We start from the raw sequence: 24,695 nt of genomic DNA on the forward strand, positions 1-24,695 counted from the left end.
TCCTTGATTATTAAAATTTTTAAATTTGGTCCAACGATTTTTAAATCCTTTCCACATTTTTTTTAAATGATTTCATACTTCAAAAAGTGGAAATAACTCATTTAGTTTGCATAATAGCTGACACGTGAGACACGAAGCAACATCATGCATAATGGTGACCAAGGTTTGGAACCGGTTCCAGCCGAATAATTGTTTGCAAGAATGGACTTCATTTCACCTGCAAAATTTATCTACTTTGGAATACAATTTTACATTTTTTCTGCATCACCAACCAAAACCAACCCCTTTCCCTCCACCCCAACATGACATCCCATTTTGCAAGAATTTTGCACTTCTTGCCTTGAAACACTCAAAGAACATCGTCTATAGCAGGAATTCAGTACTAGTCCCAAAATGTCAAATGTAAGTTCGTGAAATTTCTATTATCTCGGCAGAGAGTAAGTCCGCTTATTCTCTATATGCTTTGTTCTTGCACAGAGTGACCTACCCGTATGCTCGAACACAGTGATTGATCGGTCACGTAACAGAACATTTCCATCAAATCTCTTCAATCAAGACTGGCAAGTCAGCTACAAAGAACTGCTCTGTTTTGTCTATCACACTCGAAGTGACTCTCGAGTGCAACATCAAAGCACAAGAAGAAGAAGAACTACTCTTTAGACCTTTCACATCACAAAGCTTTCCCACTTTGTTATCTTTTTGGTAGTTTCGCATCTTGGCGGTTCTTGTGTTTGTCGGAGTTCCAATTTTCCGTGAAATAATCTGAGCATTTCGTGGACCATTCCGGGCAAATCTTTGAGGGAGATCAGTTGAGCGGTTCTTAGATTCAGGAATCAACTTATTCGACATTCCAGAATCATTTCCTGAAGATTAGAAAAGGTTGAACTAGCATGTGCAATAGGCAAACTACTTCGGCAAGCTTTGACCAAAGAAAAGATCATATCTCTCGACCTTGTTGAATAATACATGGTTAAGTTTCATGCATCTTGGAATTTGGATAATAAATTTGTTGGAAGACGACTAACTGAGGCTATTTCTATCAACACCAGTAGTAACACTAGTGAAAAAAGATGAGAAGAATTTGTTGTATTTTTAATATATCAGTGGAGAGACAACATACAAATATATACACACAATTTAACCTTTCATTAGGAACCTATTCTTAGACAAACAACCCTACAGGCACAACCCTTTGTATTTCAACACTCCCTTAAAGGTGAAGCATATCTACAATAATCTACAAACTTAAGCCAATAATGTTAGGCCCTTAACAGGAATGAAAAAATATTGGTGTAATTATTTATTCAAATGAATGGTTAATATTATATTCTTGTTTAAATATTTTTAATTGATTTACCTTACCCTTAATTATTAATAACTTTTTTTCTTAAATGACCCTTGGCTCTATTAAGTTTTTTGTTTGTCTCCTTCCCTTCCCGGAGAACTGACCTTATATATATAGCTGAGGCTTGGCCTATTCATCATCTGAAAGATCTGCTTTCTTCTCTAGATGAGAATTTTGTGACTACAATGCTTATTTTGTCAATCTATGGAAAGAATAAAAGATGAATTATGGACAAAATAAGGTGTTTAGAATTGATAATTGGAGTCCTAAGGTTTGGGCAGAGGCTAGGGAAATACTGTAGCAACATTATTCAACATCTCGGAATTGAAGTTCATGACTATAAGGAAAGAATTGCAGAACAAGATGGTGCAGTAGAAGCATGGGCAAAGCTGTTGAGAGATCAGAAGGGTTGTTGAGAGGGAAAATATATGATGTCTCACTGTCAATGTTTGTCCATTTATGTGCCAATATTATAATGCTAACCATGCATCCATCATATATGGTGACATGGTGTTCTCCCTTCCATTATGTAACCAAGAAATTCTTTATTCATCTATAAATGCCACAAAATAAAAAAAGATTACAAATGTCATTATCAACTTTAAAGACTACTGTGTTCTTATCAATTATTAGTCATTTTGTACTTTTATTGTTGTTGTGGGTGAAATATCACCATATAATTAAGTTTTAATGCTTTGTTGCAATGCTATTAACATTTATTTTAACTTATAGTGATATTCTTTATTTATTTTAGCTTTATCACCAAGCTTGTTACAAATATATCAATCTTAGAAATTCTTAAAGATAGAGTACTGTTTTAAAAATAAGTTAGTAGTTTCTTAAACGTTTTTATCTTTATCCTTATTATTTTAAATAAATTACATCTTTTACCCCTCTCAATTAAAATCATTTTGGCATTTAACTTTATCTTCTCCTATTTAATTTTGTGAAAAAAAAGACATTTTATTTTTCAATTATAAACTTTACCGGGACCACTTGGATTGTTACAAAATGAGCCCCATGAAGTTATTTATACTTATTTAACCTCCCCAACGGACGGTGGAGATTTACTTTGATCGTATGACTATGATTATATCTCTAAAATACACCCTTCAATTCTATACAATCATATGAGTTCTATAATATTTTATAAGATTTTATAAATCTTTATACTTCAAAATGTTAAATTTTAATATATAAACAATCCTATTTAAAATGTAAAACTATTTAAATTTTATGGAGATGTACTTTTTAGTGTTTTTACATTTATCAGCTTATCAAAAAATTAATTTTAGCAAACACTTTTAAGCATAATCACCTAGTTTAACAACTCTTCATTTTTCAACTTCTAGCTTATAACTTTTCAACTTTCAGGTATTTTTCAACTAGATTTGTCAAACATAACCTTTATGTCCTTCCCAACAATTGAAGACCATTGCATCTTGTCTAGGTGAGAAAGATGTTAGCGTTGCATATTTTGTGTTTGAGAGCATTCTGTGAATTTGTTTAGTCCGATTGTGGTATGAGGTTTTAGAATGGGTGAACCTATTGTGAAGCAAAATAAAAGTTTAACTGTGAGATGTTTGATAAGTGTTTAATTGCACTTGTTTTCAATACCATATTTATAATGATTTTGCAAGTGTCTCGTTTAGTTAGGTCAAATATGGTTCTTAATTTATTAATATTTAATTTTCAATAATTTCTAAGTAAATATGTAAAAAAATATGCACTTTGTGACATTTCGATTGTATTTTGACCATATCTCTTTCATAAAAAAAAAAAAAAAAAAAAAAACCAATTTAAGTTATTTAAGTGTCCATGGAAAGCAAAGATATTCCTCTAAAACTTTTATGCTTAGAATTTTCTCAGATTCGAAGAATATCTATATTAACTACATGGCAAATTTTGACACACCCATGTACACAATCTTACAAAATGATGATAGTATTTTAGTCATATCTCTTTTGTACAAAGTTTGATTAAGATGATTCAAGTGTGCATGGAAAGATAAGATCACTCTGATCTACAGGCACCCCTCCTACTTAAATTAATCTTACACGCTAAGTTATAAACTTCTCCATCTTCTCAACTTCTCCCGTTCTCTCCCATTTCAAATTATATATTCCCTACATTGTTGACTCACATTCAAATTAAACATCATTTAACCTACCTATTAGTTTCTCTCTCTAGAACCATACATATATGCCCATATATGCTATAACAAGATAATTTGTTATTATTAAAATCTATGCATATTTTTCAAGTTAATTTTTGTTTTTCGTTTTTATTTTTTATTTTTTTTTATTTTTTGTTGTTTCATATTCTATTGTTTATTTTAAATAATTGTTTTATTTGATTCTAAATAATGGATATCACGGTGCATTTGTTTGGTTAATTATACAGATTTGTGGTTATATGATAAATTTTATATATATTTAATTTAACATGCATACTAATGTAAAAATTGCGTAGTATATGTATTATTTGAAAAAAACAATTGTTATTATGTTATGTTGTGAAGATGGTAGTTTTCAAGAAATAATTCGTGAATGTTTTCATTCTTTGAACCGCACAAAGCAATGTGCATTGAAAAACATATTATAAAATAATTTAATATAAATTCAATTATAATTGATTTATTCTAAACTTTATTTATTTATTTATTTAGATTGACAGGGAGGGGGTATACCCCAAAAAGAAAAAAGACTAGGTCCTACCGCTGGAGGACCATCTTGCTCTCAAACTAGGAGGGCAATGCTCAAGCTCTCTCCAGTCCCGGTTCATATTTGCGAGGGCATCTGCACAATCATTTTGCTCTCGGAGAGTAATCTTCCAGTCATTCTCCAAATAAACTCTGACGAATATTCTCAATATAAACACTTATGGTGCCCCTCATGGTATCATTTCCAAGGGTCCAGCGGACCTTTTCAGCATCTGTTTGAATCTCAATATCTCTAATACCTTGGTTCCAAGCCCAGAAAATGCCTTTAGAGATCGCTTCAGCTTCAATGATAGTGGCATCGGTATAGGATGATTTTCCGTAGAAACCACCCATATATCCAAGTACCATCCATCTACATTCCTGAGGATTCCCCTGAAACCAGCTCTTAGAGAAGAGTGTTTTACGCTGGCATCAACACTCAACGTCCATTCATGCCTAGTTGACGGATTCCATGCAGGATTGGCAGTATTTCTCTAGCTTGCTGGTGTTTTGGTGTTGCCCATGCATGAAGGCCTTCTCAATTTCTCTTTCAGCCGGCCTCTAGGATCCAATCGGCTTTCCTGGTAGGATCCATGGTTACGTTTCTCCTCTAAAGACGTTATTGTTTCTCCATCTGATCTCCAAATCCACCATAATGCAATGACGAACATGGCAGGTTTGTTAATGTCTTCCGTGCAGTGCTCTTTCTGGAAGGGTAGATACAATAATCTGCCACCCAATCCTTGAAAACTGGTTTTTGGTTGATCCAGTTTCCCAGGATTCTCTGAAGTGTTCTCCAAACTTCTGCAGCTCTATCTGGGGCAGGACCTAAAGATGTGCTCCGTTGTTTCCTCCCGGCCTGGGCAGTGGTGGCAGTCTCCATTATATTCATTGTGAAACCTCTCTTTCGTCGTGGATGATAGTCCAAAGGAGGGTCTTCATCTTCGAATTGAAGGAACTTTGATTCTCCAAATTAAAGATGATTCCAGATAGGATCCTGCATAGTCAAGACATGTCCATGAATCTTATTATTATAAGCCGATCGAGCAGACAGAAAATTAAACTTACCTGAGGGTTCAGCTTTCCACGAGACATCGTCTTCTTCCAATTCATCGTTCAACTCAAGAAGTTCTAGCTTTAATTTTCCTTAATGTCAATTGGAAGATTAGCAAGGCTCTCCCACTTCCAGCCTCTGTTGACGTCCCAATTCAATAGTTTTCCACATAGGAGTTATCTTCTTCATATCCATTGATACCCTCTAGGGATCGGAGTTCATGGGTTCTGATGAAATCCAAGTGTCTTTCCAGAATCTGACTCCCTTACCATTTTTCACATTGTGTTGGATAGCATCCGAGACATAGGGCAGGCATGGCCTTAGTAATACCTCTCCAAATATTTGAAGCTCCATATTTAGGCAAGAACATTTCCATGCCCCTTTGATCTCTTGTATATTTTCCTATCAAAACTTGGCTCCAAAGACTGGTTCGGTCAATAAGTATTCTCCAGCCTAATTTCGCCATGAAAGCCAGATTCATGTCCTTTGAAGATCTAATGCCGAGCCCTCCTATTTCTTTAGGTTGAGTATTCTAAACTTTATTAAACATGTAAAGTATGTAATGATTATTTTGAAATGTGTTAACTGAATATCAATATATTTGATTTAGTACTTCAAGTCTTTAGTTGCCCACCCCCGTGCACTATTCAATCATGGCTCCGCCCCTGAGATAAAAACTTTTACATAATAAAAGTCTGAAAGATGAAAGGTTAATTTCTGCCATATTTTCATGTGTTATCTGCAGTAAATACAGGAGAATATATCTTTAAATCAAGTTCTCTAACTATACAGTACAACTTAATAGGGCAGAGCAATTCGAGATTTCTATTTATCTTCTTGTATCTCATAGGTCTTAATCGGGTATCCGTATTACTTGTATAGGGAGATTAAAGACTTAATAAGAAAATGAGTACCCTGAAGATGTCAAATGATCTAATTTTTTATTCTCTTATTTTCCTCTGTATTTTGTTTTATTGTATCTCATAAATATTACAGAATACAATATTTTTTCTAACCGTACCAACATGAAGTCTTGCCAATTTTAATTAAAGCGAAGGCGGAACATGCATCTGCATGGTCAGCTCCATCTTGAGATCAATGCAACGAGCCAAGGAACGTACAATATATATTTCAATGGTTGTTGAAAGATAGTTGGGCAAGAAGCTAGCATAATAGATTGGTATATCATCAAAGAGGCAATTTATATCCTACACCACGGCGCGCGTTGCACTATGCGCCCAGATGCAAAACGACGTCGTTTTAATTTTTTTTTTTTTTGAAATTTCCCGCCCCAGTGAATGGCAGTAGTTTTTTCTTTAAAAAAAAAAAAACCCGCTGTTCAAGAATGTACATAATGTTATACTAGAATACACATAATTGTATACATGAATGTACATAATTATATAACAAAATATACATACTCTTTTTAAAAGATAATACACATAATCTAACATAATACATAATAAACATAAACTTTTAACATAATACACATCAACTATTAACATAATACACAGAAATTTTCTGATTCGGATGTACATAATTGTATAAAAAGAATGTACATAATTGTATAAAAAATGTACATAACTGTATGAACCAATACACATAACTGTATGAACAAATACAGATAACTGTGTGAACAAATACACATAATCCCAGCAACTTCCTACCACGCCTCCCAAAACGACGTCGTATTGGGAGACGCGCGGCGCATAGTGCTATGTACGCCGTGGTGTAGGGTATATCGATTGCATCAAAGAAGACTATGACAAACTTCCATAAAAACGCCCGGTGCTAGAATTGGTTTACCGTAGCTAGCTTGAAAGGTTGACGGTGCATTTGTGAGACCGAAAGGCATAACCAAAAATTCATAACGCCCTTCGTGAGTCCGAAACGCAATCTTGAAGATGTATGTCCTCTTCGGCAACCCTTATTTGATGATAGTCCGCCCTAAAAGGAGATATGCCACCTATTATTACTATGGGAGTTAATTTAATATTTTTTTTTAGTCCTAAACGACTTTTTATACTTAATTGGACCCTTGACTTCAATAGTTTTACTTAATTGAGTCTTATGTTATAGTTTTCGTTCGATTAATACTCAATTTAGTAATTGATTATAGTAGTTTTATTTAATTTAGTCATCAAATAATAATAACTCAATTAGGTAAAATCATCGAAGTCCAAGGCCTAATTAAAAACAGAAAGACGTTTATAACTAAATCGAAAAAACCACTATAGTCGATAACTAAATTGAGTATTAACCATGTTGCAAAAATCCCGCCTAGGCGCCGGCTAGGCGCCTAGGGTATCACCATAATCGGTGGTCTAGGTAACCGGCCCGGCTAGGCGACCAACTAGGCCGCCTAAGAGCTGCCTAGGCCTCCTAAGTGTCGACTAGGCCTCCTAGGCATCGACTATACCGCCTAGTCGGCCGATTAGCTATTGTTCTTTTTTTAAATTGAGTTATTTCACACAAAAATACATAACACTAAATTGTTCAAACTCTAGATATTTTTTAAGTTAATATTTAATATTTTAATATTAACTATTAAAGTATCAAATAATTTATAATTATTAGTCTTAAAAATTTTTTTGAACATATCTTTAAAAAATAAAAAATACACGGGCACCTACGCACTGATTAATCGCCGCCTAGGCACTAGGCGCCCCCGAGCGTCCGAGGACCGCCTAGCGATTTTTTAGGTTATGTTTGGAAAACCTAGCTGAAAGCTAAAAAGCTATAAGCTAGAAGCTAAAAAATGAAGAGCTGTTAAACTAGTTGATTATGTTAAAAGTGTTTGGTAAAATTAACTTTTTGATAAATTGATAAATTAAATATAAAAAGACTAAAAAGTACATCTTCATAATATTTAAAACTTAGGATTGTTTATAAAATTAAAATTTTGAAGTGTAAAGATTTATAAAATCTTATAAAACATTATAGAACTCATATTATTGTATAGAATTTTAGGATGAATTTTAGAGATATAATTATAATCATACAATCAAGTAAATCTCCATTGTCCATTGAAGAGGTTGAATAAGTATAAATATCCTCGTGGAGCTCATTTTATAACAATTTGAAAAATAAAATGTCTTTTTTTTTTTCAAAATTAAATAGGAGAAGATAAAAAAACCAAAATGATTTTAATTGGGAAGGGTAAAGGATGTCATTTATTTAAAATAATAAGAATAAAAATGAAAAAAAAAAAAGGTTAGGAAACTATTTTAGCTTATTTTTAAAACGCTACTTACACAGTAACATTTAAAAATAAGCTCTTATTTTAAGCTAGTAACTTATTTTGATAACATTACCAAACAGATGTTAAAATAAGTTATAATCTTCTAAATAAATTCTGCTAAACAAAAACTGGATTTGGATCGTTTTATCTGTTTCCAAGTAAAAATAATCTATGTTTTTCTGATCTGAGAACAAGTGGGTTTGATCCTTAGAACATACGAAGCAAAAACTTGAGGCTGGAGAGTAAGAAGCAGGCGTGGGAGCAGAAGGAAGCAATAATGGTGTCTCTGAGCAAGATGTTGGAATGGGTGAGAGTGTCGGCAACGGAGGACGCAGAGTCGTGCTGCGGGGGAGAGCAATTGTAACCTCCTACTTTGAGTAATATGGTGTGCAAAAGCTGTAATCTCCGAGGTTCGTGCGTCAGACACCTCTCTTCATGCAAACCTTGTGAGGCCTTCCTTCATTACCCTTATGCAAACCTTGTGAGGCCTTCCTTCATTACCCTTATGTAGAGATTATGAATCATTATAGATTATGAATCATTATGAGATGAGGCCTTCATTACCCTTATGTAGAGATTATGAATCATTATAGATTATGAATCATTATGAGATGAGGAGATATGGCTTCCTTCATTACCCTTATGTAGAGCCTTCCTTCATTACCCTTATGTAGAGATTATAAATCATTATATATATCTATGCTGCGGTTGCTAGCTAGCCTAGCTGCACAAAACGATGAGATGAGGAGATAAACGATGAGATGAAGAGATATGAATGATTCTAATTGAAATTTTATTTTATTACTGTTGAACACTCACCGCCTCTGATGCAGATTAAACTTGCTTCAAAACCCAAGTAATTTCATACACATTTTATCACTTAAACTCTTCGTTAAAGCTTTTCAATGCTTTACAATTTTTCAATGCTTTACAATTTTTGCTTATGTCTTGGAGATACAATCTGCTATTACTTATTAGTGACAGACAACCTATGATTGTTCAAAGCAAAGCATTGGATAATTGTGTGCAAGAATGGACTTCATTTCACCTGCAAAAATTTTCTATTTTGGAATACAATTTTTTTTTACATTTTTCCTGGCATCATCAACCAAAACCAACCCCCTCCCCTACGCCCCAACATGTCATCCCATAACATTGGTAGCAGGAAATCAGTACTAGCCCAAAATGTCAAATGTAAGTTTGGGAAATTTCTGTTATCTCCGCAAAGAGTAAGTCCGCTTATTCTCTATATGCTTGTATTCTTGCGCAGAGTGACCTACCTGTATGCTCGAACACAGTGATTGGTCGGTCACGTAACAGAACATAAGAGGCAATTGCCATCAAACTTCTTCAATCAAGACTGGCACCTCGGCTGCAAAGAATTGCTCTGCTTTGTCTATCACACTTGAAGCGAATCTCGAGTGCAACATCAAAGCACAAGAAGAAGAATTACTCTTTAGACCTTTCACATCACAAAGCTTTCCCACTTTGTTATCTTTGTGGTAGTTTCGCATCTTGGCAGTTCTTGTGTTTGTCGAAATTCCACTTTTCTGTGAAAGAATCTGAGCATTTCGTGGACCATTTCGGGGAAATCTTTGAGGGATATCAGTTGATGGGTTCTTAGATTCAGGAATCAACTGATTTGACACGCCAAAATCATCTCCTGAAGGATTACAAATGGCTGAACTTGCAGTAGGCAAACTACTTCGGCAAGCTTTGAGCAAAGAAAGGATCATATCTGTACTGAGCTCTTGTTGAATAATACCCTTATTCTGCTCGCTCCCAAAGCAGGCAGAAACTAGTGTACCAGCCAGAACTGGCATCAGCTCAGGGTCAGTGAAGAACACGAAAGGGAGGTCACAGACCTGCATTCCACAATTCACGGTTAATTTTCATGCATCCTGGAATTCGGAAAATAAATTAGTGGAAGACTAGCTGACCTTGTGAAGTATGGTAGGGCTCTTTCCCCAACGAAGAACAGCTTGGTTCTCTGGGTGGAATAATGAAAAATAGCCAAGTAGTGACAGTGACTCCATCAATAGCAAACCAATCTAAGCCATAAAAAAATTGCAGAAGCTTTTATCATGCATAGAGAAGTTTTTCTCATGGTATTGTTACTAATTCGCATAATCAAGAAGAAGTTTGAGATTAAAAATGACATAAACAACGAAAGAAAAAAACAATTAAAGGCTATTTCTATCAACACCAGTAGTAACACTTATGTCAATGGAGAGACAACATACAAATATATACACACAATGTGACCTTTCATTAGGAACCTATTCTTAGACAAGCAACCCCAATCCTTTGTATTTCAACACTACACTACCCTTAAGCTGAAGCATGTATATCATGTGCACCAAGCTTGTTACTAGGCATGACCACGGTCCGGTTCGAACCAAACCGTGCATTGTTGAACTGGAACCGAAACCGAACCATCCATACGGTTCTGATTCCAATTCCTAACCGGAACCAATAAAATTCCGGTTAAGGTTTTGGTAATTAAGGAACCGGAACCGCCGGTTCCAGTTCCAAACCCTGAAATTCTTAAAAAAAAATAAATAAATAATTCAAGAACTTGCCAAACTGCAATTTGGCTGTGTTAGAAAAATAAAATAAAATGGCCACTAGGCCAATGGCCTACGAGGCCACTTTCGCCAGTTGGCCTGGTGCAAAGGCCAAGGCTTTGCTGGCGTGTAATAACACCAACAAACAACATACCATTAATTTTATTAAAAAAAAAAAAAAAAAAAAAAAAAAAAAAAAAAAAAAAAAAAAAAAAAAAAGAGGAATCACGGTTGGAACCGGCGGTTCTAACCGGAACCGTCGGTTCTGGTTCGATCATTTCCGGAACCGAAACCGTGATCATGCCTACTTGTTACAAATATATCAATCCTAGGACTTCTTAAGGATTTAGTAAATATATTAGCTAATTGATCCTTCGAGCCTACTAAAGTAGTAATATCTCCGGATTCAACTTTGTCTCGAACAAAATGACAATCAATTTCAATGTGTTTGGTTCTTTCATGAAAAACTGGATTTGACACCAAATGCAAAGCTTGATTATCACAAATGAACTTCAAACAGACCATTGTACAAATTTTCAATTCAGTAGGGAGGTTTTGCAGCCACATAAGTTTATGAAGAGGCTTATTGGGAAATAAGCACAGATGAAGGCATACGCTTTATTAAATAACATGATTGAAGGATAGCATTTGCCCAGAACTGTGGAGGAACTTTATAATGAAGAATCATGGTGCAGGCTACCTCAACAAGATGTTGGTTTTTTATATGATACTCCGTTTTGTTGTGGAGTATCGAGACAAGATGACTCATGGAGTATGCCTTCTTAATCAAGAAAGTTACATAACGGAGTTTTAAAATATTCTCCAACATTATCACTTTGTAAAGTTTTAATACACCCCAAATTGATTTTTTTTATTGCATTGAGAAAATTTTTGAATAGCATTAAGCATTTTAGAACAATTTCGCATTAAGAAGACCCCCATGTGCAACGAGATAAATCATCAGTAAAGGAAACAAAGTATTTAAAACAAAAAAATTGAAGTACAACGGAAAGGTCCCCAAACATCACTATGGACTAAGGAAAAAGGGGATGCGACTCTTTTATTGACTCGATTAGTAAAAGATGTTCTAGAATGTTTTCCAAGTTAACAAGCTTCACACTCTAGGGTAGACAAACATGGAACAAGTTGTCGTAATTTATTGAGGTTGGGATGCCCTAACTTGCTATGTGCAAGAGGAGGAATGGTAGCAGTGCAACCATAGGATTTGGGGTAGACAATTGATAGGGTCCTTCTGATTCATACCCCGAGCCAATCGTCTTCCTTGAACGACAATCTTGCAAAATGACAAAATTAGAAGAAAGAGTGACCCAACAATCTAAAGATTTTGTAAATTTTGGAGTTTGGACAGAAGTTAACTTGAAAGGACATTTAAGTATATAAATAATCGTAGAGAAAGGTTGAGTACGAAGGGGTAAAGCTTTTCCAATTCCAGTAGCCGTACTTTTTTTACCCATTACCTAAAGCAATAGATGGAAGAGACTTAGAATTGGTGAAATGAGAAAATAAAGATGAGTTACCAGAGATACGTTCAGAGGCACTTGAATCGATAACCCATTGTCTGCTAACGCTAGATTGGGATACAAGGGAACTATGAGATCCTTCCGTGTATAGGAGTGACACTAGAAGCCTCGGCTTTGGCTTTAAATCAAACAAACTCTTCATATCCAACAGCGAAAATGGTTCAGGGACTTGGTTCTCCAAGTTGAGATTGAGCAACATTAACTTGGGTAAGCATTGGATTCCCATGAAGTTTCTAACATCGATCCCGTGTATATCCATATTTATTACAATAATCGCAAAATCAAGTGTTTCTTTTGTCCACCACGATTTATAGTTCATCCACGACGTCCTTGTGTCACTAGAGCAAATTGTTTGAGAGTAGATGTTTGAACAATTGGAATAGAGGTTACCTACAAGAGAGGTTTGAACAATTCTGTGGTTCCTAGGACAACGTTGCTTCCAAGGATTTGATTTCGGGTACTTCCAAATTCTAGATCTAATTTGGTAAGGAGAAGTATTACACAAAGAATTTCTCTCATTGGGTAAGTTACTCTGCGGGTATTCCACCAATAGGCACGAGTGTACCAAACTCAGTTATCAAACTTTGGGCTTTACCAAAGAATTTTTCCATATCAATACCATCTTTCTTCAAGTTAACTAAATTATCAACAACAGTGTAGAATTAAGAGACATCATTATTGTATAGGGATTTAGCTTGATTCCATACCTCTACACATGTCTTAAAGGCCCTGAAGAGAGGCAACAACTATGGAGAACTACATAGCTAAGCATCTAAACTTTCCCAAATTGCCTTTTCATTTTCCAATATCTTATTCACCCCCTTTTTTAAGTGGCCAGCAACTCCTTAGCCCATAAACCAAGATACGTAATTTTGATATGCTCATAATTTTTCAGAAGTGATCACGGGCTTCTAGACAAATTAGGTACATAAATAGAGTTCGAGACAATAGGATTTCAAGAAGAAAAGAACAACAAAAGGATATGTTTTTCAACACCAGTAGTAATACTAAACAAATCTTTGACCACAACAGCAGATTCACAAAGTTATCCACCCCTTTTTTATGTGGTCAACTCCTTTGCCCATAAACCATAACTCAACGGCATCAAACCAAGATCGGTAATTTTGAGATCCACATAATTTTTTGGGAGTTATCACAGGCTTCCAGACAAATTAGGCACATAAATAAAGCTCGAAACAATAGGCATATTATTGGAAAAAGGAAAAACAGTACCGAAATTATTAGAATTTCTATCGGGGGACATTGTTACTAAAAAGAAAACTAATAACACAGATGGAGTCGCGGAGGGCCGACGAGGAGAAACTTATTGGAGATGGCCTCATAGGCACGGTTTGCCAGAGGTTTTAGAAGAGATAGGTAGCACTAATTTGACAAAAAATCTCACTAAAAGCAAGTAATTGAAAAATAGGGTTCAAATGAATAGTAACCCTAATGTTCATGCAACGAAAAAAAACGAAAACAGAAAAAAAAACAAAAAAAAAACAAAAAAACAAAAACAAAAAAAACAAAAACAAAACAAAACAAAACAAAAAGCAAAACAAAATTTAAGCCTTGGCTGTGATACCATGTGGAAAAAGATAAGAATTTGTTGTATTTTCCATGTCTCAATGGAGAGACAACATACAAATATATAGACACAATGTAATCTTTCATCAGGAACTTATTCTTAGACAGACAACCCTTTGTGTTTCAAGAAGAAAAGAACAATTAAAGGCTATTTCTTTCAACACCAGTAGTAATACAAAATAGATCTTTGACTACAGCAACAGATTCAAAAAGTTAAATACTTCTGCTGTCCCTCAAAAAGTCAACTTTCTATTTTGGGAGGTATAATAAGTTCGTTAGTTTATTTATTTATTGATTTTCAAAAAGAAAACAAAAAATAAACAAAAGCATTATGTGAGATGAAAACTTTAGATGAAAGATAATACTTCATCTAAAGGATAAGAATGGATCCATGCAATTTAATTAATAATTAACATCAACAGTGGATTAAATGAAAGTTCCTTTATTATCTGTATTTTTCAAACAGGACACTATCTGTGGGATAGAGTATCCTTCTAGGCTTTTTGTTAGGTACTGTCATGATAGCACACAGAGAAATGTGAGCTTGCATGCACATGCACACCAGACTTCAGATTTGAAATTCCATCCTAGGAAAGAATAGCTCTAGGACAGTGTCCTAATCAAATAAGTATGTTCCAGTGCATAATAAGTTTCTCACTCTACAAGCAGATAAGGAGATTATCTTGAAGAAATTAAAATTAAAACAAAGTGTGGATAACATCACCTGATCAGTTGCTAGAGCCCACTTGTTAGTGCAATGAGAAAGTAGAAAACTTGTTAAGTGAAAGAATTCCATTTTCAGGTCTGGTCTGGCCTGTGATCCATTCAGGAGGTCAACATAAGTAAACATGAGAGATTCAAAAAGATAAACACATGGTCATAAAATGTTGCAAAAAAGTCTCCTGATCAGGGAAGAACAGTTTCAGGAATAACTTACCAGCATCTTCTGTATAAAAGATATATCTATTAGTGCCAAATTGTTCAACACCTTCAGCACCCCAGTTGCCACTTCTTCAAAATTAGATGGAAGGACATAGGATGTCTGACAGAAAATTGGAATATAAATCTTATAACTTTGCTCGTGGAAAGAGATACACATTTTGTAACAATCAATAGAAGTACAGTAAAGCTTATGTTACACACACACACACACACACACACAAAAGAAAGGAAAGTAATCTTTGTAGAAATTACTAACAACTATAATATGTAGTATTACATGGTGAGATATAAAGTTAGAAGAATCATTGATAGAATGAGGGTTTCACTCATCTTTCCTAACCAAAATGAAAGGGCAGAGGCAAACAGTTACTTATTAAGGTTCAATCAACTATTAAGTCAGAATACTGAAATCCAGAACTATGAACAGACATCTAAGTCACCTGTTCGGAAAATCTGTTGTTCGCCTGCAATAGAACAGCTGTTAACATGGATGGTAGACACACTAAGCCAGTCTCATATATTGCAGAAAGAAGGAAATCTACAGGTTGTTTTGAGCCCAACTCATTTCCAGTTTTTGGTTCCTCACTATTATTAATAGGGTTCTCATCCTTATGAGAAACAGAAGAGCCCAAAATATCATCTACCATATTACTCTGCAATTCACAGGACGCAGTGGCAGTTTCTCTCACTGTACCAGAACTCTGGTCAACCAATGTTGAGCTATTACCATCGACCTTTATACATTCATCTTGGGACTTATCTTCTGGTATATCTGTCAATGTTAAGGCTACACCTTCAGTAATTGCCACCGAAGGTAATTTAATCTCCTGCCTAAAACTGGTGGACAATTCCTGTTTATCTTCTGCAAGCTCAGCTGGTTTAACCTCTTCAGTACTTGTTTTTGGAATGGATTCACAATCAATTAAGGACAGATTTCTGAATCTGGATGTGAGAACTGAAAGCAGATTGATGCTCAGAAGTATTGATGAAGGGAAAGGAGAGCCTTCCACATGAGGTCGATCATATAGTGCAAAAAGATCCCGTAACCGGTGAATAACTTGGTATGCTATCACTAGTTCTGTTAGACCATCCTGCAATTGAAGGTCGCGCTCACCAGAGCTTGTATGACCAATAATTCCTGCCACAGTCCAGAGAAAACCATCCAAAACATCAGAAATCAACTCCAAATTTTCAACTGATGTTTTACTTGAGATTAAGTTGGTTGAACCAGGGGCATTTGATGATGCTGCAATTTTGATATAGTTTTCAAGAGATGCTGCCAACATGGGGATGACTGGAGGTAGGAGGTTCTGTGCAAGGAAATAACTCCTATTTGCATGGGTTGAAAGCACCACTCTCAGAAGTCTCAAAAGGTGCACTGTAACCTGGCAGGCTTCAGGTTTGGATGTGTGGGAGGCAGGGAGGGCAGAAGCAATAAAATCAAGCAGACCAGCTTGGCGAGAAGCTTGCAACTCCGCATCCCTTCCTTCTAAAAACTACATACAAATAAAGCCACAAACAATAAGCAATAGTTCACAAAGGAAACAGGAAGGAAAGAAACCAATGGGCAATGAAGTCATTAGCTATTATAGTATAAGATATCATTATATGTTTGTCAAAATTAATAAGTTATAGAAAGTGATTATCAAGATAAAGAAAAGCATCCTCTTTTTCTCATCATTCAAGGCAATAAATTATAATAGATGCCATAGAATTACCTTGATAATTTCAGCTGCAATTAGTCCAAAAGACGCTGCCCCTGCCTTTCTAGCCTGGCGAAGTTTCTGAAGTTCCTGAAGCCATTTTCCAATTTTTATCTTTGCAGTTGCCACAGCAGTTCGATATGCAAAACCATTATTTTCAGCTCCAGCTGATGTCTCAATCAATTCATACTTCAGAGCCATAAGTCTTTGACGAATTCTTTTGATCCTTCGTTTGAGTGAATGCTGCAATGTTGCATTGCTAGAGTCAAGGGCATTCCCTTCAGAACCAGAGCAGTTGTTTCCTAGAGAATCTTCACCATTACTGTTGGGTGTAGATCTGTTTTGCCCCTCCTTATTACTAGTGCGGCGCAGTAAAGGTGATTGATCCCTGAAATCCATTGAAGCCCTTTCCCTTATCTGCTCCAGGTAAAAATTACGACGCTGTTCGCTCTCTCTGAGTCTTTCAGCTAATTTTTGGGCCAGTAGCTCAGCTTCCTCCTGTTGGGCTTTGGCCCGGACCTGCTTTCTTCGCATCTGCTCCATAGCCCTAGCTTCACGTGCTGCAGTCGATGCCTTGCGTTCCTCTTCCCTTCTCACTTGAGCCTCCTCCTTTTTCCTCTGTGTTTCCGCAAGTCGCTGCAATTTTTCTGCTTCAATAAGTTTCTTGCGTTCCAAGACTGCTTCTTCCCTTGCCATATCTTCTTTTTGTTTTGTTTTCAAAACTTGAAGTTTCCCAGCTCTCCTCAACTCCGAATCATGGAGCTTCTGACGCAACATGAGTTTTTTGTTCTCTTCATTCAGTGAAGTGATGAATCGAACCTCATTAACTTTAATGGTTTCATCACCAGCTCTTCTTGCAATCTCTGCCAAATAAGCTTCATGTCGAGATTCACTACGCTGGTGGCGAGCATACATTACCTCCCGTAGTCTCATGTTACGTACAGTTTGCCATTCATTGACACGGTTCAGTTTTTCTGATGTTCGCTGAAGTTTTTGAACTCTCTCATTCTCAAGCTCAGATCTGATTCTCATAGCCCGTGCATGTTTTTCTTCTGCTTCCTTTTTCAGATCAAGAGCAGATTTTTTCTTCTTCTCAGGAGACATAAGTTTATCATGCAAAATGCGGGCACGCTCGGCACTTTTCCTGCTCAAACCCGGCGAATGTGAAAAACGTGAAGAAACGCGGTAGGGTGACGCAAGGATATCCTCCCAGTTCCTTTTCTCTTTCCAAGCATCCATGGATTTCCATGGCATTTCATTCCGTTTTTCTTTCTCCCTTTCAGAAAGAGGAATTTGCTTTTTTGAGTGATCAACTGATTTTGAGTTTTTTTCAATCATATTATCTGCAATTACTTTATCTTTCTTGTTTTTTACAGTGACAAAAGCAGCATCTTTATGAGGCAATCTAGATGTATGAGAGTTGGACCTGCCTGCATCACCATTTCTTTTCTCTTTACTTGAATTCCGATGAGATAGATCAGATGCACCACTTACCTTCCTTGCCTTTGCTACTGGTTCTTTCTCATTGCTCATAATATCTATTCTCTCAGTATACTTCCTCAAAAGATCACTGGTTTCACAATCAGAACCCAGTTTCCCAGCATCATTTGCATGAGCCCTTGCTCTTTCTTGTTGAATTTTTCTGAAAGCCTCGAGAGATGAAGCCAGTATCTCAGCCCTGTGTGGTGAAGTAGTCATTCTGCGGACCTGCAAAGTATTAAATTGAAAATTAAAAAGAAAAAAAATTCTATTTAGAAAGATGAGGGAAATTATTTATATTAAAAAAAAAAAAAAAAAAAGATACTAATCAGTCTGGAGTACATGGCAATTTAAAGAGTTAATACCACAAATGGTCCTCTAATTATTGGGGTAGTACTCCTTTTAGTCCTCAACTTTCAATCCGACCAAAACACATACCTTAACTTTCATTTTTTACTACAAACAGTCCTCCGTTATGATTTCTGTCAAGTGGGTGTTAAATCTAAGGGTAATATCGTCAAATCTAAAAGTATTAAATGTTACTAAGTAGAACGAAACCAACCAGCGTTGGTTTCTTTTCAATAATTCTGGTTGGTTTCTTTTCAAAAAAAAAAAAAAGAAAATCTTGTTGGTTTCATTGTTTTTTTGGGGTGCGCTGGTTGGTTTCATTCTGCTTAGTAACATTTAATACCTCCTTAGATTTAACACCCACTTGACATAAATCATAACGGAGGACTATTTATAGTAAAACATGAAAGTTAAGATATGTGTTTTGGTCGAATTGAAAGTTGAGGACTAAAAGGAGTACTACCCCAATAGTCAAAGGACCATTTGTGGTATTAACTCCAATTTAAATCTATTCATATTCATTATTAACGTGTCAATAATTCAACTGCCAACACTAAAGCTCAAATTAATAATTCAACTAACATGACATCCATGCACCATTTTTGTTATAGCTCAGAATAAGCACATTAAAATGTTTAATACAATTTTAATTCGTTAATCTTGATTAGAGTTACAAAACTATGTGAAATATGACACCACGCCATCAGGCATAGAGATAAAACAAGAAACTTATTTATTTTCAATGAAATAGCAATGTCAGAAAATAAGAATTAGAGAAGAAAATAAGCCTTAGGAATAAACTTGAAAGAACCATTAAAAATAAATAAATAAATAAATAAAAGGCTCTCAAGAAACATGAGCTTTCTTCACAATGGAGATGTTAAATATTCCGCATATTAGCTGACTGGCTCTTGAAGATATCGTTTTCAATTTTTGAACATGCAGTAATTTAAAGGTTAAAATCAGTATACCTTCTAAGTAAATTCCCATAGAGGAATAGAGGAAATTCCCAAAATGGTCCTCCGACTATGGCCCTTTCTCAAATTGGTCCTATAACTTTTAATTGAACCCAAACTGGTCCTCTAACTATTAGATTTTAAGCCAAATCGATCCTCCGTTAGTTAGGCATGAACTTGGCCGTCAAATTAGAGGGCAAAACAAGAAATTTACATTGTATATGTTTAGACTACAAGCGCCTTTGATTTTTCTCCCAAATTAGCGAACGAATTGTTGAAGCCTGAAAAACTCTCAGTAAATTGTAAATTGTGAATTTCCTCTAAATTTTATTTTGGCCTCAGTAAAGTATACAATTCGCTTGCTAATTTGGGAGAAAAATCAAAGACGCTGGTGGTCTAAACATTATACAATGTAAATTTCCTATTTTGCCCTTTAATTTGACGGCCAAGTTCACACCTAACTAACAGAGGATCGATTTGGCTTAAAATCTAATAGTTGAAGGATCAGTTTGGGTTCAATTAAAAGTCATAAGACCAATTTGAGAAAAGACCATAGTCGAAGGACCATTTTGGGAATTTGCTGTAGAGGAATATAAGAAAAACAGAAAGGAACAGGAATGCTGACCTCCCATGAGAGAGCATGTGGCCTACGATGGTCAGACTTCATGATTAATGAAGCTCCATCAATTACACGAGAAGAGGTCCTCTTCATTTTCTCAAATTCCTTCACTCTTGAATTGAGTTCTTTGAAATCTGAAGCAGCTTCTTCAAGAACAAGAATAGCCTCTTTTGTTTGCTCCATGTCACACTCTAACTCACAAAGTAAATAAAGCTCATCTACTGCCCTGTTAAGGTTCTCAAAGAGGAAGCACCAAAGGCGTTGCCTAAACCTCTCTTTACTTTCACTATTATCATTCACACCAATAGCAACTATGTTTTGTGTTTTACTTTCACTATCACCTTGTGCCCTGATATCCCCAATAGAAGCTTCCAATGATGATTCTCCATGAATTTCAGGTTGTACTTTATCAGAACCTGCTGATTCAGAGTCTTGTGATGTTCCTGCCATTTTTGAATTTCCATCAATAATAGGTGCATTGGAATTTTCCAAAGTACATGAGGCAGCAGGAATTGCAGACGGGCCAAGCTCCTCAACAAATACTCCAGAATTAGTTTGATTAAATTTATTGAAACTGTCATCATCTTTTGTTTTGGAATGCATATGGTGTCCTCTGTGATTTGGCACAGCAGCAGAGGGAGGATCAAGTATCTTCTCGCTTGTAATTTCAATTTTCACATCTTCAGAAAAGACTTCATCAACCTCAGTAGATTTTTCCCCGACAAATTCATTCTTTTGAGACATCAAATGAGACTGTGGATCTTCATCAATGGGCAATTCACTTTCTTCAGGATAAATAGAACAAATCTGTGAAACAGAATCATTAACCTTTTCATACTTCCTGCCAACCAAATTGTGATTTGCAATCTCGCCAAACTTAATTTCAGCTCCAACATTGTCTCCAAAATGCAACATCAGAGCTGTATCATCCAAATCACCCCACTTGATTTTTGGCAGAACATCCTGATTATTCCTCTGCAGATGTTCATCAATGACTCCTTTACCAGTGACATTTGCACCAACTAACAGAGGTGTATTCAAATTTTTATTGCCTTGACTAACGACACATTTGTCTAGATAATGTGTGGCTGTTTCACCTTTATGTGGAACAGAACAAGAATTGGCAACACCAGCGGAAGCTTTTGAAGCATAACGTCTCTCTGCTTTTAGAGGCTGGCTAGTGCCTTCATTCTTCTCACGGTTTACATCCAACAAACAACTATGAGGGCTAGCAGAATCTGATCTCCCAGGCAATCCTCCAGCCCAACCATGTGTTGAGGACTTTGAACCACTTCTATGCTTCTGCAAAGTGCAGAACACAACTTAAAGTATGCCATTAAAATGTATAAATTTAGGGCCAAGAAAGTTAAAAGAACTGTATAATGTAAAGCACTGGAAACTCAAGCATGTCCTTCCAAGGTAATCTTCTTGGCCTTTATTCATAAATTTCAAAACACTGCATGGTACCAATAATTTCAGTCATTTCTTCATTCATAAAGTACCTCAGTATCCAGCAGTTGATATCACAATTTGATTCAACATAATTATTTTCACAATTTGATACGCATACACTCCGTAGTATTTAAGAAGGTGAATACAACAAATGTGAGATTGGAATTTTACCATACATTTGAAGAAGGGCCCTCGACACTGTTTTCCTAAGAGCATTCAATAATTTTCAAAAGTAGACAGTTCTAAAAAATCAAATTAAGTAATAACTTATTTTGCATATCATGCTCGTCAATTTCAATTAATTACCAGTAGGAGGATGAATGTCATCAATTATGCTTCATACAGAGAATGGTGACCATTCAAGCATTGTAAAAGGTAAATAAATAATTACTGGTGATAGTATAAATACAGGATACATCAATCTCCATAAATAATTCATTCCGATTTTATAAAACCAAATGAACAGAATAGACATAAACACCAGATCGTGCATTTTATGTTCGAACTTCATATCCAATTAGTATTTCTTAATAGCATACATTTAAAGATTTAACAACCCATTGTATAGCCATTTCCATGATCATCATCACCTTTAAAGATGCAACAGAAACGATTCTATTCAAGCAAAGATAGATAAGTTAAGGCATCATATGACCAAAAAATGGGTATCTAAAAAAATCAAACCTTTTTCACTTGCATCCAACCGGAGCTTTGATCATTGTCTACTACATTGCTGCTCTCCATGAATGTCCAATTAAGGCCGCTCCTCCTCAGCCCCCCACTCTCTTTGCCCAACAAGAATCACCAATTTAGGGAAGAAAAAAAATGTCTCTGAATTTTCACAGCACCAGTAAGAAAAAATTACCCATTTGGCCAAATGACAGAATCATGACACCCCCAAAAAAGTACAAATTTGAGCAGAAAAAGGAAAAAATTAAAAGTGAAACGATTATCTAAATAACGGGTTTCCTTCAGGAAAAAGAAAAAGGAAATAAGTTTTACCACATGGGATTCATATTTGAGATATTTACAATGGGTCAGAGCAGTGCGTTTGGAACAAGAATAATAGAAAAATAAAAAAGAAAATTCCCGGTGAATTTTCCAAGAAATTGAGAAAATCCAAAGAGCTGAATTTCGATTATTGAGAGCTTGTGGTTTGAATGCCTATTATTGTTGCTTATTTCTAGGGTTTTGGAGGCGTACGGAGCTCCATTGAAGGAGTCTGAATTCTGAAAGAGAGAATTTGATGATAATAGTGAAAGTAATTGTTTAATAGCGAGCTATGCTTTCAAGAAGAAGATTGTGATGTTTTGATGTGGTGGCGAATTGCGTGGAACATCATTATCGTATTTTAAGGAGTAAGGACATGTTTAGAAATTTGAAAAATGATGTTAGAAAATATTTTTTAAATTGTTTTGCATTTGATATAAGAAAATATAGTTAAAAAGATATTCATTATAGTTAATGAAAAATGTTAAAATAAAATTTTTTTCTAAATTTGTAGTTTGAAGATTTTTTCTTGATTCTTGATTTTTTGTTTTTCTTTTTTTCACATCTTTTCAAATTAATTTTCAGTTTATTATTATTATATTTTCAAATATTGATTTAGATTTTTAAACAAATTCTAAGATAATGAATTTAATTTTTTAACACTTTATTAGTCGATCCAGTTATATAAAGTATTTTTAGTTTTATTTACCTCTTTCGTATGATTTTCAGAGTATTATATAATAGTGCACAACCTAGAGTATTGTTGTTGGTAGTTGGGTGGGTAGACATCGTGAGGATTGAAAGTTTTGAATATTATTCACATAGGAGTGTACAGAGATAATATAAGAAATTAAGAATACAACAAGACGAGTTCTAACACAACACAACTAATAGATTCCTAACACTCCCTCCAGCACAAGGTTGATGAGGAACCACATTGAACTTGTCCCGTAGAAAAGTGAACCGTGAACCAGGGAGAGCTTTAGTGAAGATATCCGTCAGTTGATCCTTCGTAGAGATAAAGTGAACCTGCAATTCCTTCTTAGCCACCCTGTAACGAACAAAGTGATAATCTATCTCAACATGCTTTGTTCGTGCATGAAACACTAGATTCGCACACAAGTACGCAACACCCAAGTTATCGCACCACAGCTTGGATGGAGACGTATGACACAAACCAAGTTATTTCAAAAGAGAAACTAGCCAAGTCACCTCCGTAGACACATCAGCCAGTGCATTGTACTCAGCCTCGGTGGAAAAACGTGCCAAGTGCGTTGCTTCCGACAAGTCCAAGAAACCAAATTACTACCCAAGAAAACTGGAAAGCCACTCGTGGACTTCCGGTCCTTCTAATCACCAGCTCAATCCGAATCCGAGAACGCATGAATATCAACAGAAGCAGAGTTACTGATATGTATACCAAAATGAAGTGTATCTTTAACATAACGTAGTACACGTTTGAGCATACTCCAGTGCTCAGTTGTAAGTGCATGCATGTACTGACACAGTTTGTTCACTGCAAAGGATATGATAGTACTAATTCCCGCATATGTAGGATGTATGTACATGTATGTAAATGTATGAACAAGGAGCGATGAGAGATATAGCAAATGAGCATCTTTTATTCATGTTGTTTTTGTATGTCTTTTATAGAGAAGGGAGAGCAAATGGTCTATAGAGAGAGAGAGAGAGTGAAGGGTGACCCCCTTAACTAAGTGGGCCAAAGGCCCATTTTATAGGCACAAGGAGATGGCAGGTTTGGGCAAATTATGCTATGCATCCATAACCAGGACTATGTGGTCTAATGGTATCCGAGTTGGACTTCCATTCGGAAGGTTATGAGTTCGAGCCTCAGTGGAGGCGTTATTGGTTCTTTGTGTTTCAGTAGGTTGAGAAAGTATATGAACAGATACTACAATGTAATAGAGCCAATAACATTCAAAAAAAAAAAATGCTATGCACCAACGAATTCCATAATGAATGAACAACATAATGCTGTTGCTAGGAATCGAACCTGAATTTTTTTAAAGAGGAGATGCGCGTTTTTAATAAAATGACGTCGTTTTTGAATCCGTATGCACAATGCATGGTGCATACGGATGCACAGCATAACTATTCGCAGGTTTGATCCGTCATCTTTAACCTTGACCCGTAGACCGGGATCCGATCC

At 35.6% G+C, this 24,695-nt stretch overlaps 1 protein-coding gene across 3 annotated transcripts; it reads right to left on the bottom strand.

Annotated features, from left to right (window-relative positions):
• Nucleotides 1-185: 185 nt before the first annotated feature.
• LOC109193559 lies at nt 186-22,855 on the bottom strand. Of its 3 annotated transcripts, XM_019344412.1 has the most exons (10): nt 22,538-22,855; nt 22,220-22,366; nt 20,090-21,385; nt 16,697-18,388; nt 15,419-16,474; nt 14,974-15,078; nt 14,761-14,850; nt 10,282-10,392; nt 9,788-10,206; nt 186-649 (listed from the first exon to the last, which is right to left on the bottom strand). In XM_019344412.1, the coding sequence occupies exons 2-10, from the start codon at nt 22,277-22,279 to the stop codon at nt 538-540; spliced, it is 4,941 nt and encodes a 1,646-aa protein (XP_019199957.1). In that variant the 5' UTR covers nt 22,280-22,366; nt 22,538-22,855; the 3' UTR covers nt 186-537. The 3 variants fall into 3 exon arrangements, with proteins under 3 accessions (XP_019199957.1, XP_019199958.1, XP_019199959.1); XM_019344413.1 differs by lacking the exon at nt 22,538-22,855 and having other exon boundaries at nt 22,220-22,529; XM_019344414.1 differs by lacking the exon at nt 186-649 and having other exon boundaries at nt 9,502-10,206; nt 22,538-22,854.
• Between the last annotated feature and the right edge of the window lie 1,840 nt (nt 22,856-24,695).

This window comes from Ipomoea nil, unplaced genomic scaffold (genome assembly GCF_001879475.1).
Source record: "Ipomoea nil cultivar Tokyo-kokei standard unplaced genomic scaffold, Asagao_1.1 scaffold1895, whole genome shotgun sequence".
Classification (NCBI taxonomy): Eukaryota; Viridiplantae; Streptophyta; class Magnoliopsida; order Solanales; family Convolvulaceae; genus Ipomoea; species Ipomoea nil.